This window comes from Dipteris shenzhenensis, chromosome 33 (genome assembly GCF_047967505.1).
Source record: "Dipteris shenzhenensis isolate YYH24624 ecotype China chromosome 33, Dip_SZ_1.0, whole genome shotgun sequence".
Classification (NCBI taxonomy): Eukaryota; Viridiplantae; Streptophyta; class Polypodiopsida; order Gleicheniales; family Dipteridaceae; genus Dipteris; species Dipteris shenzhenensis.
This window is the reverse complement of record NC_141628.1, coordinates 22698112-22717425: the sequence shown is the minus strand read 5'-3', so window position 1 is coordinate 22717425 and position 19314 is coordinate 22698112. Positions and strand designations below refer to the sequence as shown.

Below are 19314 nucleotides of genomic sequence, written 5' to 3'. Positions count from 1 at the left end.
CACATGGATTGTACATTTGTCCATTATCATCAAATACAAATATAAGAAACTATCCCTTTATCCGATAAACAATCTACCTACCACCTTTTTATGATTGGTACCATAAAGTGGAAAGTAAAGGGGTTACTATGCTCTGTCAATCAAATGCATGGCTTACTAAGATGTGGGACCTTTCCTTGATTCCAGCTATTTAGGGAGGGATTGCCTATTGGCTTTTGTTCAAATCCATATCCCTACAATTAATTTGCAAGTGTTCGGATACCTACTCCCCCCTTTTGTTTGAGGGAAAATATTATAAGTAAAAGAAGATGCTTGCTGTGCATTTTAGCTTGTATGTCACATGGCCTCTCTTTTTTAAGGAATTAATAGTAGAGCAAAAGAAGATGCCCACTTGCCCTATGTTTGCCTTGTGTGTCACACATCGGAAGAAGGGATTAGTCCTTTTTATGAAGATGTACTTGCATCCAACATTCCAATCAAGGAGCTTATTCCTATGAATATAATCTCTTTTCACAAAAAAGGAAAGAAATGAATCCTTATTTTGTCTTGATGGACTATTGGTTTAGCAGCTATCTATGATAAACAAGAGAGTATGAATGCCCATGTGTATGCCTTTACCCATGGGGGCGACCCTTTAAAGGAACTACACATTAACTTGGAAACTGGAAATAGATAACAGTTTGTTAAATCCAAGAACTTTACCACTAAATTTATTGATGCATAGGCCATAGGAAGAATAAGAGTAAGGAGCACATCCCACTGCACTCATGGGAACTAACCATAATGACCATAAAGAGCCAAAAATACCACCTTTGGCAGAACATAGAACATGGGAGATGATAAGCTCTAATAGGCACGAGTGTACTTAAACTTAGCAAGGTAAAACAATGGATGATCGAGTGACATAATGCCTATCAAAATGGTGCTATAAAAATAAGGTCAATAGATGAATAACAATAAGACTAAGCTAGCTGCACTTTAAAGCCATTTAAAACACTTATAACCTTTGTAACAAAGCTAGCTTGACCAAATATAAAGGAAAAACATGGAGGCCCTTTGGACTAAAGAAACAATCCTCTCCCCATAGTCCCTTAAGGTGTTTATAGACTACATGCACCGTGACTTGCCCATGGTGCATTGACAGACGTGGGTTGGGCAATCTTGCTCGTCCATGATTTGTGGGCATGCATTGAATACATTTGGGCCCTGGATTGTGGGCAACCTTCCTCGTTCGTGATCCCGAGCATGTCCGCGTGTTGCGACAGTTTATAAACACTCTTAGACTTGTTCACGAGAAGGGGGTGGTTTGCAAACCAGGTGGGCACCAAATTTTCAATTTGGATTCACACATGGCGATTGTGGAGGGGAAAAACTTGGTTGCTTCATGGGCAAGCGGCGAGCAATTTCAGAGAATGGTTTGGCTGTTGATTTAGAGAGTTGGCTGTAGATGTGGCAGTTCGGGAGCGAAAACTTGGTTGCGACGAGCTGGAGAGAGTAGGGCCAAAATAGAGGTCCCCAGACGAGCCACGTGGCAAGGCGTGTCGTTTGACCGAGGAATGGGTGCGAGGGTACTTTCAGGGAAGGGCTGGGTGTAAAAGGGCTTTAATGTTGGCAAAGAGTCTGCTTCTTATAGTCGTGTGTTTCATTTTGTGAGGCATCGCCATAGCACTCTTGATCTCTGCAGCCATCTTTTGTTGATCTGCCTCTTCATTCCTGCAGCCATCTTTTGTTGATCTGCCCTATCTCCAGATTCTTTTCCCTTTTTCTGTCCTTCCGCGATCTTAGCTTCATCATGTATCGATCATACCCGTAAGTCTTGCCATTGCCGCTTCCATGATTTTTTGTTTTTCCTCATTTGCCCCTTCTTTCCCCGTGACGCTGAATCTCTCTTCCTCTGTCTGCCCTTTTTTGTGGTTACGAAGCGCTTTGTTTTACAGTATAGGTAAATACGTGCGTAAATATTTGCTTAGGGCTCCGGCTCTCACTGGAAGATAGGAAACTAACTGTCTGCGAGATGTGTTCATGGCACGCGTGTTATTTTCTTTTGAATGTGCTACATGTTGTCCTTATTCCTGGTGCGTTTGGTCACAGTATCTTGTGTGATATCCCAATTTAGTAGAAACATGGCAATAAATGACAATATCATTTTAGCATTATGGAGAAAAGCAAGGATGAGGGTGGATGGTGTAGAAGGATCACAATTATTAGTATTTAGTTTTGTGACTGTCAACCGGTATATTCTTCCTCTTGCGTCGATTCCTTGGGCTATTTTCTTGTGTGAAAATTCACATTGGACAGTACGCCTTTTTGTGACTCAGTCCAGTGAGTCAGATGAATATCTAAGTTCACATGCAAACAAGAAATTATACTGTTTATCCAATGTAGTTAGCACTCGCTGTACTTTTAGTTTGGAGCTATGACTTCGTTTTTAAAAAAGGCCATTCAAAGTTTCAAGCATGTATTGTTATAGCGCGGTAACCTTATTTCAACTTTAATAACTCGCATTCAAATTACAACTCCTAACCTCGTGCGATTGCTGGAGGCACTTGTCATTTGTTTGCTGTTTATGTCCATAGCCATTGGGATAATTAACGGCAAAATCTTTTTGTGAAAGTGAGAAAGCGAAGAGTATGTAAGGAGGAAGATGCGATCTGAAGGATTGACCGGTTGAACTACTTGTCCTGGTTCTGCTGCAGGAATGGTTCTCAACAGCCACATTTTCCAGCAGCGTCGTGGTATCCAAACTTGCAACCAGGTTTGGAAGTAGCTCCATCTGGAGCTTCAAGCACGACTGCAGCAACAAGTCAGAGTAGTGAGCTCAGGCCGTATTCCCCTGCTTCTCCATCAGCTCAACAGACTGCAACGGCTAGTGCTTCAGATATTTTTCTTGCTCTCAAGAACAAGAGGTAAGCGTCATTTATGCAGAGTTCTTGTGTACAGATGAATCTAATACAATCATTAAAACACATTAGGAGCTGTGGCAGGGCTGTAAAAGTTTGGAAAGTTATGAGATAAAATCCCATAGTTACATGCACAAAACAATATTTGAACTAAACTTAATTGAAAGACTCTGTGATAGATGAACCACTATGCATGGAGACATTGGCTCTAGTTATACATGAAAAGGTGCCTGCTGTATTCTCAAGGCTTGACATGTTTTCTTCTTCTTGGGCTCACTCTAGCATATTCATGGCGTGGAAGAATATAACATGTGTATGTATTTGATACCATGAGCATTGGCTCGCCTTTGGCAGACTATTCTCTACATAGGGCCTTGATAGATGGCCGGATCTGCTATGCTAATCAGGTGGCAGTGTCCATGAACGTCTTGTTAAGGAGAGCTCACAACTAGTAGTCTTATAGATCTAGCTTAGCCCTAATCGCCAGAAGCTTGCCACCATTTGTAGCAGATGGTCGTGAGAAGTACAAGAGAGATTACAATATCGAAGTTCTACATAGTAAGATTAGGAATTTGGATAAGTACTTTTCATTTGAGGAGCCCATAGAGCAAAAAAAGGGGGACTAAACAACACTCTTGCTTGATGGATCCATTGTTTGCAGCTACTCCTGCTTGGCATGCTTTCAAAAACCAGCTTCAATGGCATTATCTTTCTCCACACTTCCAGCTTGACATATCTAGTGAGATGCTTTCAGATAGAGTGCACGTGAAATCGTTTGAGAGTATATCAATAGATTTTTTTGAAAGTGCACATTTTTTCCTTCAAAACTTTTATTGAGCAAGCTAAAAAATGCCTTGAGGATTGTATAGAACAGGTCACCCTTGATCAAATCAGCTGCAGCAGCTTGAATTAGCAAAAACACCATCAAAGATGAGTCGAATAGATGTGTAACAGTTTCAGGAACTTGAGAACCAGCTGAAAACCACCTTAAACAGTTGCAGCCTGTTAAAAAACAGGTACAACAGGTCAAAATCTGAGAAAAACCCCTCCAAAATGGGTCGCCCAGCACTGCAGCATCTTTAGGATTGCTCTAGAAGAGGCTGTATAGGTGACGGACGAGGCCAGATAGCAACGTACCTCAAGACAAAAGTGAAGTTTTTTGTGACAGATGATTCCAAAGGGTGGGGAGACGCGAGGGAGTAGGGGGTAGCTTGCTCTAATACCAATTTTTGAGAAATGTAAACGAGGTTTACTCACAACGGTGGAGGAGAAACAACTCGGTCAATTGCTATGTTGAGAATGAGAGGCTGAAATGAAGAAGGGTATAAAACCCTAAAACCCACCCTTATTGGGGTTAAAGCCCTTACAAACAACTAACTCAACCAAGTCACTCAACTTTTAATTGTGGTTAAAGGGAAAAACCCTGAATGAGGGGAAAAGTGTCCCTACTAACCTAGCATTGACCAATGTATGAATGCATGTGTGTGTGTGTGTGCATGTCATGTGCACAAACATACAATACATACATACACATACACGCAGAGAGAGAGGTGGGAGGCCTCGCGGGCCTATGGGACAAAAATGCGAAAACAAAGTAAACTCATACAAGCCACTGTGGGTTGGGGCGAAGGGCTCGCTAAGGCCCTCGCTGAGTACTAGAAAATACATAAACTGAAATACTAATGTAGTACATCATATCAAGTCAGGCCAGAAAAGCCAAATAGTGTGTAATGTGAGTGAGGCATGTCAGGCGCTCAGGACTAATGCTCCAAGAACATGCTCTGGCTCCATGTATCTAGGCTCCGTGATAGCTCTCTGGTGTGACACAAAGAGCTCACGTATTTGCATCTATCGAGCTGTTTGGCGCTGTGGTGGGGGGCGTAGTCTCCTCGTTCTTTGGATCCGATGGGCTATGTCAAGTGTAATGCCACGTCTTTGTCGGTCGCCTCTGAGGAGAGTTGAGATAGGTCAAACCTCAATCGTTTGTGCTCTGGTCTCCTGTCGCATGTGAGATCCCCGTGTCCCTCGTCTAGTTGTGGTGTTGTGTCGACTCCCTCTACTGATCCATCTATCTCTCATGTTAGCTAGCTCCTCCTCCTCTACTTCCGAGTGCCCTAGAGCTAATTAAATGCATAGAAGTCGGTGACTTGCCTCTGCACTCGATCCACCTCAGTGTCTTGTGACATGGTGGTCGCATCCTACTGCTCTCTGATCCATTGTAGTAGTGTCTCTCTATGTCTCCGCATCTCCACCAGGTAGAGCCCAATATAGACCTGATCCTGGAAGTGGATCAGTCGTGAGAGTGGGCCAAACCCGTGTCTCTCTTGAAAAAGGCAATGGTAGGCAAGACACATACAAAGAAAGTGCTCCTTGGTCTCGACTTGACCCATCGTGCATAGCATACAAGTCCGTTGCTCTCTGGGTATGCCTGCAGCTCTCCCTGCCTCGATCCTCAGCTGATGGGAGGAGACTCGCATCTGTACAATGGCAATCCTTAGTGCATGTGAGACTCCTCTGTCCTCAAGATACTGGGTCTGATGATGAGGCCATCCTTCGATACTCTCAAGAAATGGTCATAGTAGAGCTGGGTCTTGGTGGGGAACTCCTGGTCCCCCCAAGTCCGAAGTGTGTGAAGTTGGAGGAGGTCTAACCGTATGATGCGGTTAATCTCATCTCGCGGAATCAGCTCGGGGGTGGAGAGAGAGAGGGAGGGAGAGAGAGAGAGAGAGAGAGAGAGAGGGCCTCGTGGGCCTATGGGACAAAGTACACAAAAAAAGGAACTCATACAAGCCTCAATGGACTGGAGAAAAGGGTGTGCTAGGGCCCTTGCTGAGTACTAATCTATGCTGGTCTAATGAGCTCAAGAGCTCAAGCAAGAGCAAAATAAGATACAAACTGAAGCAAACTGAGAGTAGGGGCTTAGAAGCTGAAACCTGGTACCATAGTGGCTCTTTGGTTAGCTGTGAAAATATCTTGGATCTGCGTCTGTCGGGTTGTCTCATGTTGTGGCGAGGGGTGCCATCTCCTCAATCTTTGAATCCGTTGAGCTATGTCAAGAGTGTACCCCTCGTCTTGATCGATCAGTCTCCCTGAGGAAAGCTGCGATAGGCTGAACCTCAATAGAGTGTGCTTTGGTCGCTCTACGTCTCGCGAGTTGTCTCTGCGTCCCCTCGTCTCTCTCTCTCTCTCTCTCTCTCTCTCTCTCTTTGGTACCAAGTCAGCTCGATGTCCTCGGTCAGCCTTTGCATCTTGTGGTCTAGTCACCTCTTGTTGCTCTCTCATCTGTCATAGTAGTGTCTCCGTGTATTGGCGCAGCCTAATGCTGCCCTGGTCATGGAAGTGGAGCAATTGTGAGAGTGGACCGAAGCCGCTCCCCTCTAGGTAGTGACAGTGGTAGCATTCCTGGATGTCAGCGGGTTGGGCAGGCACAAAGAAAATGCTCCTTTGTCTCAATCGCCCCTAGTGTGCATAAGACATGGATCCGTTGCTCTTTGGTATACCTGCAGCTCTTCCTGCCTCAATCCTCAGCTGGTGGGACGAAACCTGCATTTGTCCAATGGCGATCCTCAGTGCATGTGAGACTCCTCTGTTTTCGAGATAGTGGGGTTTGATGATGAATCCCTCCTCCGACACTCTGAGGAAGTGGTCGCGATAGAATTGGGTCTTGCTGGGGAGCTCCGGGCTCTCCCCCCAAGTTCGAGATGTATGGAGCTAGAGGAGATCTAACCATATGATATGATTGATCTCATCTCGTGGTATCGACTCAAGTGGTGCGGTTCATGCTGTACTCAAAGGGGGGAGTCTGTCCATTTGAATACTGTGCCTGGCAAACCATGTGGATATATGTGCATACCATATGTGTGCTCCGCTCTTTGCTAGTCGTCTAGATGACTCTAGGGCTATCCTCGGGAGTCTTCAGTGAGGTAATGTCATGTGCATGGATTGGTATCTGACGTGTACTGGGTACACAAGACTAGCTCAGGTAGCCTGGGGAGGTTTAGAGCTAGGCAGGCTTGATTCTCGGGTTGAGTGGCAAGGGTACGAACCGGTTAGAGGTCTTCGCTATTTTTGGCGCTTGGGGCCCGAGTCTATAAAAGGGGCCCATGGGTTCAGTTCTCAGAGAGCCGATGGGAGCAAGTTTTGTTCCCAGGTGCCATCTCTGATCGTGGATTGAGTTGTGGAGACGCGCCTGCATCATAGCGTAGCCCAAGGCCCAATAGCAGATCCCAGGCTTCACAGCGCCACCTGGTGGTATGGGACACCAGGCTGGTTTGGATCTGGTTGGGAGTTCGTGCCAGTAGCTCAGCTCGTGGCTCGGAGGGGACATCTCCTGATTCGGGATCACATCCCGTAGATGTCATGGTTGGGTGGTGAGCAGCCTGCTCAGTTTCTCACGTTGTGTGTGTGTTCTTGTGTTTGCTTGCAGATCAGAGGTTTCATGAGTGCTGGGACGTGTCAATTGGTATCAGAGCCAACTCCTGAGTTAGGAACTTCTGTTCCAAGAATTCTGGACGATTTGTTCCTCTAGGTATGCCCTAATTTCGAAATTTGTGTTGCAAGTTCCTGTTTGGTTCATCAGTTATGGGAAGTGGTCAGACTTTAGGGAAAAGGTAGGAAGAAGAGAGTGAGGAATTCTAGATTACTGAAGGGTTTCAATAAGAGAGGGTGTGAGGTGTAGCTAGGAGAGAGTGGAGAGGATTGGAGGAGAGGCGTGAGAGGGGCTGTTGGGTAGATGAAGGGATGACAGGAACCCTAGGGAATTCCGAGTCTGGTCAAGGCTGCGCAGTAGGTTAGGTGACGCAGGTAGGTGCGCCAGGCTGGAGCGTGATTCGGCCAGGCAGGTAGGTGCGCCAGGCTGGAGCGGGATTTGGCCAGGCAGGGGGGTACGCCATAGGCTGGAGCAGGGTGCGGCCAGGCTGTTCGGGGAGGCTGATGTGCGAAAAAGCACCACCCTCCAAGTTGGGAGGGTGGGGCGAGAAAAAGCAGCAACCCTCCAAGGTTAGGAGGGTGTGGATGCTAAAAAAAAAGCATCAACCCTCCAAGTTTGGGAGGGTGGGCTTTTCTAGAAAGCATAGCTTCCTAGATTAGCTGCACCGTCTCCTTTATAGCCTGGTGAGATCCCAAGCTCAGCCACAGCTTATGCACGTGTGCGCAAGAAGTCCTCTTCACACCTCTACCAGATTTCGTCACCTAGGTATGGCTATAGCTGCAGCAGATTTCCGTACAGTACAGCCTGCAGCAGATTTCCGTACAGTAGTCTGCAGCAGATTTCCGTACAGTGCAGCCTGCAGCGGAACCAGCAGGGGGAGTCTCCGGGTTCACCTACGCGAGCTGATTGACAGCTTAGTACCCCTTCTTCTCGGCTAGCTTCTCTTCTTTCGTCACCTCCTCTTGGGACGGTTTTTTTTCTCTGCTCCACTCTCCTTCCAGCTTCGATTCCCCCAGTCACTTCTCTCAGTTTGCTACTCTTTTCAGATCAGATTTCAGACATGGCTGATTCTGTAAATCCTGAGTTCGCCATGGGAGATCAAGATTTGGACTACCCTGCGGAGGAAGACCAGGGTCTCTACGACGATCTGATTACGAAGAAAGCCTTTAGTGAATTCACCACTGCTCTTGATGGAAAGTTTGAGCAGGTTAATGCGAATCAAACGGGGTTGACGCAGCAACTCCAAGGGATTCAGACTACCCTCACACTTCTGACTAGCACTGTTTAGGCACTCACGCATGTGGATGCCATGGCTTTAGTGTTAGGTCCGAACATCACTCCAGATCCTTTTCCCAGAGATCAGAAGTCTCGAACCAAGGAGGTTGTCGACACTTGGTTGCACAAGTGGCAAGTACACTTCCAGTTCCACCCGTATCCAGATGACAAGAAAATACAGCTTGCAGCCGGCTTCATGTCAGGAAAGGCTTTGTTATGGTGGAAGGAACTCCAACCCAAGCCTATAACATGGATAGATTTCGAAGGGGTCTTTAGGAAGGAAGAAGGAGGACGACTATGATATTGTAGGCAAGCTTAAAGCCCTCGATATGTCCAAGCTGAACTTGAATTTTGAAGTTTATCTTCAAAGGTTTCGGGATCTGCAAACGAGAGCCACAAAGATGGATCCAGTAACCTTGTTAGGTTTCTTTGTGGATGGTTTGCCAGATTCGTACAAGTTGCAGATCAAGAACAACAAATGTACCACGTTGCAAGAGGCCATGAATTACGCGCGTATTTATGATGATACCATGGCCAGTGGAAAGGGAACCACAGTTTTCGACACGAGTGGGAAGAACAAACGGAAGTTCTTCCAGTCTACCACTGGTACCGGGGAGACGAAGTCTATAGACAACGCCTCCAAGAAACACTTGACTTAGGTGAAGAATGGTCGAGCCCGTTTTCTTCGTACCTTGAAGCTTAAGAAGGAAGGACGTTGCTTCTTCTGCGAGGAGCGGGGCCACAGTAAGAATGAGTGTCCAAAGCGCAAGAATCAAAAGCAAGCGCTGGGACCGAAGCTCTAGGCGGGTCCGGGTACCAAAGCCAAGGGAGCGAACCAAATTTCGATGACAGGTATTTCTGTAAATGTCATTACCTGCCCACTTTCTTGTAATTGCACTTTTAATACTTCATTATTTGGTTCCCATGATCTTTTCCGAGTTTATGGAGAAGTTAGGGACCAAAGAGTTCACATTCTCCTTGACCTGGGCAGCTCTCACAACTTTGTTAGCTACAAATTTGTGCAGAAGATGGGGCTGTCCACGATACCTAGCGATCACACCTATGAGGCACAGCTTCGAGCTGGGAAGTAGTTCTGGGATCGCAAGATTGAAGCACTTTCTATCCGGATTCAAGAATACACAGGGGCTCTTACGTGCTATGTTATGCACTTGGAGCATGTGGACTTGTTTATCGGAATAAAGTGGTTTAAAACCCACAATATTTGGATTGGATGGACGGAGCATATCCTTTCTTTTGTGGATAAGGACACCCAATTTTGTATTCAGTGTGATAATATTCCCTCTTTTCCACTTTCTTTATTTGTTGTCTCTGTAAATAACAAGAATGATTTAAGTGGGTTTGAACACTGTGAATTGAGAATGTTGTTAGATGGTTTCAAGGATGTATTTCATGCTCAACTGTCGGAAGGTTTACCTCCAGGACGGACAGTAGATCATCGCATAGATTTAGTACGTGGCGCTCAACCTATTCGTGTACCACCTTATAGGATGAGCTAGCTTGAGGAGGATGAGCTAGCTTTACAGCTACAGGATTACCTGAATATGGGCTATATTTGCCCAAGTAAATCACCTTGGGGAGCACGTGTCCTCTTAAGGAAGAAGAAAGATTCTACATGGAGAATCTGTATAGATTATAAACGATTGAATAAAGTGACAATTAAGAATCGATACCCTCTACCTCGTTCCGATGATCTGATAGACCGTTTGGCCGGAGCAAAGTATTTCACTAAGATTGATTTGCGTACGGGTTATCACCAAATCCGTATCTATGCTAAACACATAGATAGAACCGCATTCCGAACTAGGTATGGCTACTACGAGTTTTTTGTATTACCTTTTGGTTTGACCAATGCTCCTGTCACCTTCCAGCAGATGATGAACGATTTGTTCCGAGGTTTTCTGGGCAAATTCGTTGTAGTGTCCTTAGATGACATCTTGGTATATAGCCGAACGCTTGAGAATCACATAGGACACCTCCGGATTGTCTTAGTTATTCTAAGACAGCATAAGCTCTATGCCAAGATGAGTAAATGTGACTTCTTTATGAAGGAGATGATTTACTTAGGACACAAGATTTCTTTTGAAGGTATTAGCATTGATCTGGATCGTATCCAGAAGGTTTTAGAATGGCCTATCTCTCAGACTGTGAAACAACTTCGTTCTTTCTTAGGATTTACGGTATTTCTACGGAAGTCTGTGCGTGATTATTCACATATCATGGCACCCCTGACAAACATATTGAAAGGTCGTGGACGTAGTTCTACCCAGCCGATTTCTTGGAATGATGCATTGAACAAGGCTTTTGAAACCTTAAAGTTTTCTATTAAGGAAGCACCCGTTCTTGCATTACCCGATCCTACTCGGCCTTATGTTTTAGAGGCCGATGCGAGTGATTTTGTGATTGGGGCAGCTCTATTCCAAGAGGGTAGACCTGTAGCTTTCGAGAGTAAGAAGCTAGACGACACCCAATATCGTTGGCCCACACTAGAAAAGGAACTCTCTGCTGTAGTGTATGCCCTTAAGGTTTGGAGACACTACTTGTATGGTTCGAAGTTTCTTGTATTGACTGATCATCAGTCAATTAAGTATGTGGGTGATGGGTCTAAATTGAGGGGACGGAAAGCTAGATGGGCAGAATTAATGCAAGATTTTGATTTTGAGATACGTTATCGAAAGGATTCGTTGAACAGTGTGGCGGATGCCTTAAGTCGAGTCAAGTTTGTAAATGCTATGTCATTTACGGAAATATCCTCAGATCTATTTCAATCCTTGAGAGGGCTTTACGCAACTGATAGTCATTTCAGTTCTTATTGGCAGAGAGTCCAGGATGGGAGCTCCATGGTTGACCAGGACGCAGGGATTGTGCCACCTATGGTACAGGCGGCGGGAGGTCAGTGGATGATTAGGAACGGCTTGCTGTTCCGAAATGGAAAGATTTGTGTGCCAGATGTTCTGGAACTTAGATCCAAGATTCTCTGGGAGTGTCATGATGCTCCTAGTGCTGGACATCCGGGTATACATCGGACTCTGTCGCTTGTGAAGCATACCTTTTATTGGCCTAAGATGCGTGCATTTATTGAAAACTATGTAGTAGATTGCCGGGTTTGTCATGTTACTAAGGCAGAACGCCTTAGAAGCGCGGGTTTATTACAGCCATTACAGATTCCAGGTAATAAATGGGAAAGTATTTCCATGGATTTTATTACTGGTTTGCCTCGAACGCGCAAGGGTCATGACTCCATTTGGGACATAGTCGACTGTCTGACAAAAATGGCTAGATTCTTACCTACTAGAACAACTATTTCAGCAGTTCAGCTGGCTCACGAGTTTGTGGACCACTTGTTTAAGCTGTATGGTTTACCCTCTGACATAGTCAGTGACAGGGACTCAAAGTTTACAAGTAACTTTTGGACACTTGTTTTTGAGAAGTTAGAAACTACTCTAAGTATGAGTTCCTCAGATCATGCACAATCCGATGGCAGTACAGAGAAGGTTAACCAATTGGTTGAAGATATGCTTCGGGCATATGTATCTAAGAGACAGTCTTCATGGGAAGATTATCTATCTATGATAGAATTTGCTTATAACAGTACAAAGCATTCGAGTACTGGTTACAGTCCTTTTATGCTTATGTATGGGTTTCAACCTAAGTCACCAGTTATGGTTGGGTTAAAAGGGAGCAAAGACCTTCTTGCAAGACATGTAGGAAATGTTGCAGTTTGCCAAGGAGTCTATTAGAAGTGCCCAAGATAGGAACAAATTTTATGCTAATAGACATCGTTCACCTAGAGAGTTCTCTGAAGGAACGATGGTATATTTGCGAATTCCCAAGGAATCCAAGAGCCTAAGTATTGGTTTGGTTCCGAAGTTATCCCCCAGATACTGTGGTCCGTTCAAGGTCATCAAAAGAATTGGACCAGTTGCATATCGACTAGAATTGCCTCTTGATGTTAAAGTACATCCAGTCTTTCATGTTAGTAGACTGAAAGAAGTCTTGGGTGCGGGTGATCAACTTGTTTCTCCTCAAGAGATAATAGAAGTTACAGATTTGACTTTTATTCCACACAAACCTGAGTGTATTCTTGAATTTCGTGAAAGACAGATTCGAAATAGAACTATCATGGAATACAAGATCAAGTGGAAGGATCGTGTTGAGGAGGATGCAACATGGGAGACATTACAAAATCTCCAGAGAACATTTCCGGGTTTTTTAGTGAACTCTGGAATGAGTTCTTAGAGGAAGGGAAGTATGTCATGTGCACGGATTGGTATCTGACGTGTACTGGGTACACAAGACTAGCTCAGGTAGCCTGGGGAGGTTTAGAGCTAGGCAGGCTTGATTCTCGGGTTGAGTGGCAAGGGTACGAACTAGTTAGAGGTCTTTGCTGTTTTTGGCGCTTGGGGCCCGAGTCTATAAAAGGGGCCCAGGGGTTCAATTCTCAGAGAGCCGATGGGAGCAAGTTTCGTTCTCAGGTGCTAGGTCTGATCCTGGATTGAGTCGCGGATGCGTGCTTGCATCATAGCGTAGCCCAAGGCCCAGTAGCAGATCCCAGGCTTCACAGCGCCACCTGGTGGTATGGGACACCAGGTTGGTTTGGATCTGGTTGGGAGTTCGTGCTAGTAGCTCAGCTCGTGGCTCGGAGGGGACATCTCCTGATTCGGGATCACATCCCGTAGATGTCATGGTTGGGTGGTGAGCAGCTTGCTCAGTTTCTCACGTTGTGTGTGTGTTATTGTGTTTGCTTGCAGATCAGAGGTTTCAGGAGTGCTGGGACGTGTCAGGTAAGTCCCAGTCTCCGTGGATGAATGTCACTTTTTGAAAGATGGCATCAACTTGGAGAGGTGTCATGGCCCTGCCTGTACTATCTCATGTGGGAATAAGGGCTTACTCCGAACCATTTTGGACCGCATAGCCACATGTAGCCACTCAAATCTCCTCCACGCTGTCATTGGGAGATCACACCCCGAGAAGGGTGCTGCATACATAGTAGTTGGCGCACTAAGGTGTTGAAAAGCCAACCCTTCGTCGGTGGATCTTGAAATTGTGCTTGAAGCACTGTCTCTCTAGTCGGGCCAAAGCACTCTACCCCAGTGTGAGCCGTGTCTTGGCTGCGTGAGACATTGTGAAGACGGGTCTTGTGAAGACTGCTACCAGGTATGTGTAGGACTGCACTATCTCCACTGGCTCATCTTGTTAAGTGAAGCTATGTTGGTGAAGCACCGCGCATGAGGTGTTGAAGATCATAACCTTGGTCTTCCCAAGGTTGATTGTCAAGTTTCCCTCTCTGTAGAACACCTATATGGCCTCTTGATGTCTCTGTAGCCCTCCACTGAAGATGATATGAGGACTATGTCATCAGTGTATAGCTATATCTACATCATGAGGTGAGCCTATAGCGATCCCTCACAGGCGGTCTATGAAGGATGTGATCTCATCAATGTAAAGTCCGTAAAGAGTTGGTGAGAGGAGGCAGCCCTGCTTCAACCCTAGTGTGCTCTCGGCCCAATCCGATAGACCTCCTGGGGCACGAACTCTCCCTCTAATGGACTCATATAGGCTCATCTCACCTCAAATCAAAATCTATGGGATTTGCATTTCGTGTAGTTTCCGGATCATGTGGGATTGCGGGATAGTGTCAAAGGCCGCGTCTAGGTGCTTGCTAGAACTTGTAGGAGTCCTGAAAGGATTGCAAACAACACGCATGCACTGCAAAAAGCTGCAAAGAAAGAAAGAACAAGGAAAAACAAAACTTGTAATCAATTTCCGTTGTCTGTGGCAGAGGGGTGAGCTCCTTCCTCGCACCTATCCTTTGTCCAGGCTCCTCGTAGGGTGTAGGAGGCTTCCAGTTATCGGGAGATTAGAGAAATGAAAGAAGAGAGCGGAGAGAATGCAAGAAAGAGCTGTAGAGGTCAACAGGTAATCAGACCTGTCCCAAAGCCTTGACCTTGGGATCTGATGCCTCGATCTCCGTGCTCCCACAATTCGTACACCATGTCGAGATTCGTGTCAGCTCGGTACAACCTCTCAAGATGCGTGCTTGCAACAAAACTGCCTCGAGAAACGTGCCAAAGGGAGGGGAGTAGCCAGAGCAGCAGCACAACAATAGCAGGGGCAGCAAAATGCAACGAAAGTCACACAGGGAGCTTCTGCTAGACGTCTAGAACCTTTGGGAGAGTGAGGGGAGAGAGATGGAAGGTGGGAAAGGGCATGCATACACATGCATGACAAATGGCACCTCCTTGCCATTTGCCCCTTCATTAAAGTCCTAACACCCATACTTGGGCCCAACCTTTAGACCCGTCTTAAAAGCCTTTGCCTTGCCCCTAGGACCTAGTGGTGCACCTAGACTTTGCCCCTAGGAACTTCTAGGAAGCGTGCACTTCCTCAAGCCAGTCCGTCACGGTCAAACAATTACTACACTTAACCACGGTTAACCGTGGGTTACTTTACATCACTTTTCACGTCCCCATGTCATGCCCTCCTCTTAAAACAGCAAACTAGGTTGCTGCTGAAAAATTACAGTGAAAGTAAAGTAAATGGGCAGAAATGGCCCATACCAGAATAGACATCATCTGTAAGATACAACCTGCAATGATTGATAATATGGGCTAGGAGAGCTTGAGCGTCCATTCATACATCAATGTATCCTCTGTGTCGAGTGTCATGAACACCCATCATGGAGACCTCACGGCAGAAATACTATCAGCAAGTAGCATCTCGGGTGAGACAATCGGTTCCACCAAGCAATCTCTAGATACATGAGTAGTTTGAATCAAGGAAGGGGAGGCGCTACCCTCCTCTCGTGTACCAGGCAATACTCTAGATCTCCGCTCTGCTGAACCTGTAGGAGCTTGTACGACAGTAGGCGCAGGCTGAAATGCGTCCAGGTAGAGCTGCAAAATCTGAGGTGGCTTTGCCAGGTCACCCTCCTCCATCCACTTTGCATCCAGTGTAGGATAATTCTTGAACTTCACCAGGTAGCGACGGGAAACTCTACCTTTCACTTTTCTCTCGATATGTGCCAAAATCTGTTCCAGAACCAAGATTTCATCCAACTCTTCAACCTTGGGCTGATCCTCATGAAGCACGTCAGTAGGCATATCACCTTGGAAAGGCTTCAATAAAATCACATGAAAGGCATTGTGTATGGTCCAAGGCAGGTAGCTTCAACCTGTAAGCTACATCATTAATGCGTTCAAAAACTTGAAAAGGACCATAATACCTCATCTTCAGCTTTGTGTACACTTTGGTCTTGCCTTTCATCTTCCTGAGTCGTGCTTTCTGAAAATGCAGCAGCACCCTATTGCCCTCTTTCAAGAGTAACTCTTGGCGATGCTTATCTGCTGCCCGTTTGTGCTTCTCTTGGCTTTTTTGGAGGGTTGTTTTGACCTTTTGGTAAGCAACATCCAAGCTCTCCACAAATCTGTCCGCTTCAAAAATCTTCTCTTTCATATGTAGAATGGGATGTACCCTCCGTTCTCCTGCCACATTTTAAAGGGGGCTTTCCCTGTGGATGAGTGTACAGTGTTGTTGTAAGTGAGCGAACTAAACAAGTGGCAGAAATTGCTCCCATTTCGATTGCTGATCTGACACATAGCACTTGAGAAGATCAAGGGCAGTGGAGTTGGCTTCTTCGGACTGCCCATCAGATTTAGAATGAAAGGAGGATGAAAAATTCAGTGGTACCCTTATTCTCAAAGATACCTCTCCAGAAAAAGACTTGTCATCTGCGGGTCTCTATCATTGACAATTGATTGAGGCATCCCGTGATGTTCAAACACATGAGATATAAAGAGTCTTGCCATCTGGTCTGCTGTAACTTTCTTCCTTACTGAATCTACAAATAATGTTCCACATCCCATCATGTCCGATGGTGTACGAGGAAGATCAAAGATAAAATCCATGGCAATGCCCTGCCTGGGTCGATCGGGAATAGGTAAAGGCTGCAGCAGTCCAGCTGGCTTCTGTCTGTAATATTTCACCTTCTAGCAGGTGATGCATGTCCTGACATATGCCTCGACAATCCTTCCTCAATGACGGCCAAAAGAAATATTGCTCCCTAGCTTTGATGGTGGCATCAATGCCTCTGTGTCTTGCATAGGGTGAAGCATGACTCTCTGTCAACACTTTGGGCCTCAATTGTTTCGTGATACAAAGTTTGCCATGCATCATTAGAAAACCATCTTTGAGAGTAAAGTGCTCATGCCTCTGTCCATCAACCAACTGATCATAAATACGTGGAAAATCAGCATCATTGACATATTGATCCTTCATGGCGTCAAGTTCATCATGATATGCAACGATCACTCTTGAAACTTGTGGCTTAACAGACACTGCATCTGGAGTGGGCTTTCGTGAGTTGCATCTGCAACAACTTTCTTCTTCCCAGGCACATGCACAATCTGAAAATGAAACATAGAAAGAAAAATTTCCCACCTCATATGCTTCTCTGACAACTTTCTCTTAGTGAGAAAGTACCGCAATGATTGATGATCGGTCTGAACATGAAAATCAGCACCCAAAAGATAATGCTTTCGGGTCGAAAGAGCATGTATGACAGCCAACATCTCTTTCTTATAGATGCCAAAACTCATTTCAGCATCCTGGAGCACTCTACTCTCGTATGCCACGACTCTACCATCTTGCATAAGTACCCCTCCTACGTTGTTCCCACATGCATATGCTTGGACAGCAAGGGTTTGGGAAGATCTTGCAAAATTTTCATAGGATCTGAGCAGAGTTTCTCCTTCAGTAGGTCAAAAGCTGCAATTTCTTTGGGACCCCATTTGAAAGTGACCCCTTTCTTCTGTAAGGCATGTAAAGGAGATGCAATCTCTGCAAAATACCGAATGAACCTCCTGTAGTACGAGCACAAGCCTAGAAAGCTGCGTACTTCATGGATGTTCTTCAGGTGTGGCCAATTCTTCATGGCCTCTACCTTGGCGGGGTCCATCCTAACTCGATCCTTGGAAACAATGTGCCCGAGAAAATGGATCTCATGCATAAAAAATTCACTTTTCTTGGCATTGACAAGTAGCTTATGCTTCCGTAGCTCCTCAAGCACAATTGCTAGGTGCTTCTTATGTTCAGCCTCATCTCGAGAGAACAAGATGATGTCATTGAAGAAAGTGCCAACAAAGGCTCGGTGTTCTCTAAAAATCCTGTCCATCATTCTATTGAAGGTGGCAGGTGCATTGGTTAACCCAAATGGCACGACAAGAAACTCGTACAGACCACATGTGGTACGAAATGCTGTTTTGTGAACATCCTCTAGCTGAATTCTGATCTGGTGATAACCACTATTCAGATCAACGCGGCTGAACATTCCAGACCCCTGTAACCTATCCAAAATATCATCTATCTTGGGTATAGGGAATTTGTTCTTAATGGTAATTTTATTGAGGGCATTGTAGTCAATGTACCTCTGCCAGGTTCCATCCTTCTTCTGGACCAAGAGCATGAGTGAACAGCACGGTGAAGAGCTGGGCTGAATCAGCCCCTTCTTTAGCAGGTCCTTGACCTGGTTCATAATTTCCTCTTGCTGGGCTGCACTGACCCTATAAGGAGGTTGGTTAGGAGGGCTGCTACCAGGGATTATATCTATTGTGTGGTCTTCTGGTCTTTCAGGGGGTAACTCTTGTGGAAGGGAGTCTGAAAAACATTCCCTAAACTGAAAAAGAAAATCTGTCCGCTGTTTTTCAGCTTAGAAAAATGAGACTCCTCTTCTATTGACTTCTTTTCGGATGCAAACGCTAAGTACGTTGAAAGATGCTTTTTGATTACGTTGCCAATGGCAGAAGCAGATACAACAGGGATGGATTCTCCCTTCAATTTAGCATCAAGAATGTGGGTTTTATTCTTTTAATCCAAAACAGCCCCAACACGAAAGTGCCAAGGTATCCCCAGTAACACATCACAACCATTCAACGGCATAATATAGAACTCTTCTGTGTCCACGTAACTTTGAATATGCATCCGCAGCTTGCCTATTACCGGAGTAACTGACTGGCTGAGTCCCGGACAAGCCATATCTACATCACACAAAGGACCCATCTCTTTTGCGTGTATTCCCAACTTGCCAGCCAGCTCTGGAGAGATGAAGTTGGCCTTGGCTCTTGGATCGAAAAACATCAGAGCTGTCTGGTCTCTTATCTTGCCCCATGCCTGGCATAACTCTATAGCATCTGTATTTTGAACAACCCTTGTATGAATGTCAAGGCTTTGTAGCATCTGTATTTTGAACAACCCTTGTACGAATGTCAAGGCCATATCTGTATCACACAAAGGACCCATCTCTTCTGCTTGTATTTCCAACTTTCCAGCCAGCTTTGGAGAGATGAAGTTGGCCTTGGCTCCTGGATCGAAAAACAGCATAGCTGTCTGGTCTCTTATCTTGCCCCATGCCTAGCATAACTCTGTAGCATCTGTATTCTGAACAACCCTTGTACGAATGTCAAGGCCTTCAATCTGTTCTGCAAGGTCTCAAACTTTACAGTTGCCTGTCTCTCCTTGTAATCTTTCAATTTTCCTTTAGGGGTGAGATTGTCATAGACGGGGGGATGTAAAAATGGTAGGGACATCACTGCTCCCGCATTCCAAGCCATTCCACCCGTATCCATGGTGGGGTTTGACATTGCAGGTCCCACTCCTTGCATCTGTGGCATATTCCAAGTATTGCCCATTGTCCCA

At 45.5% G+C, this 19314-nt stretch overlaps 1 protein-coding gene across 1 annotated transcript in view; it reads left to right on the top strand.

The window, feature by feature from the left end:
• Positions 1-1609: 1609 nt before the first annotated feature.
• LOC147879841 (vacuolar protein-sorting-associated protein 37 homolog 1-like) overlaps positions 1610-19314 on the top strand; it is a 37005-nt gene continuing 19300 nt past the window's right edge. Inside the window, exons 1-2 of the mRNA XM_087371777.1 lie at positions 1610-1809; positions 2697-2906. Of these exons, the coding sequence (XP_087227903.1) occupies positions 1793-1809; positions 2697-2906 (227 nt within the window). The 5' untranslated portion in view covers positions 1610-1792. The remainder of the gene's footprint in view (positions 1810-2696; positions 2907-19314) is intronic.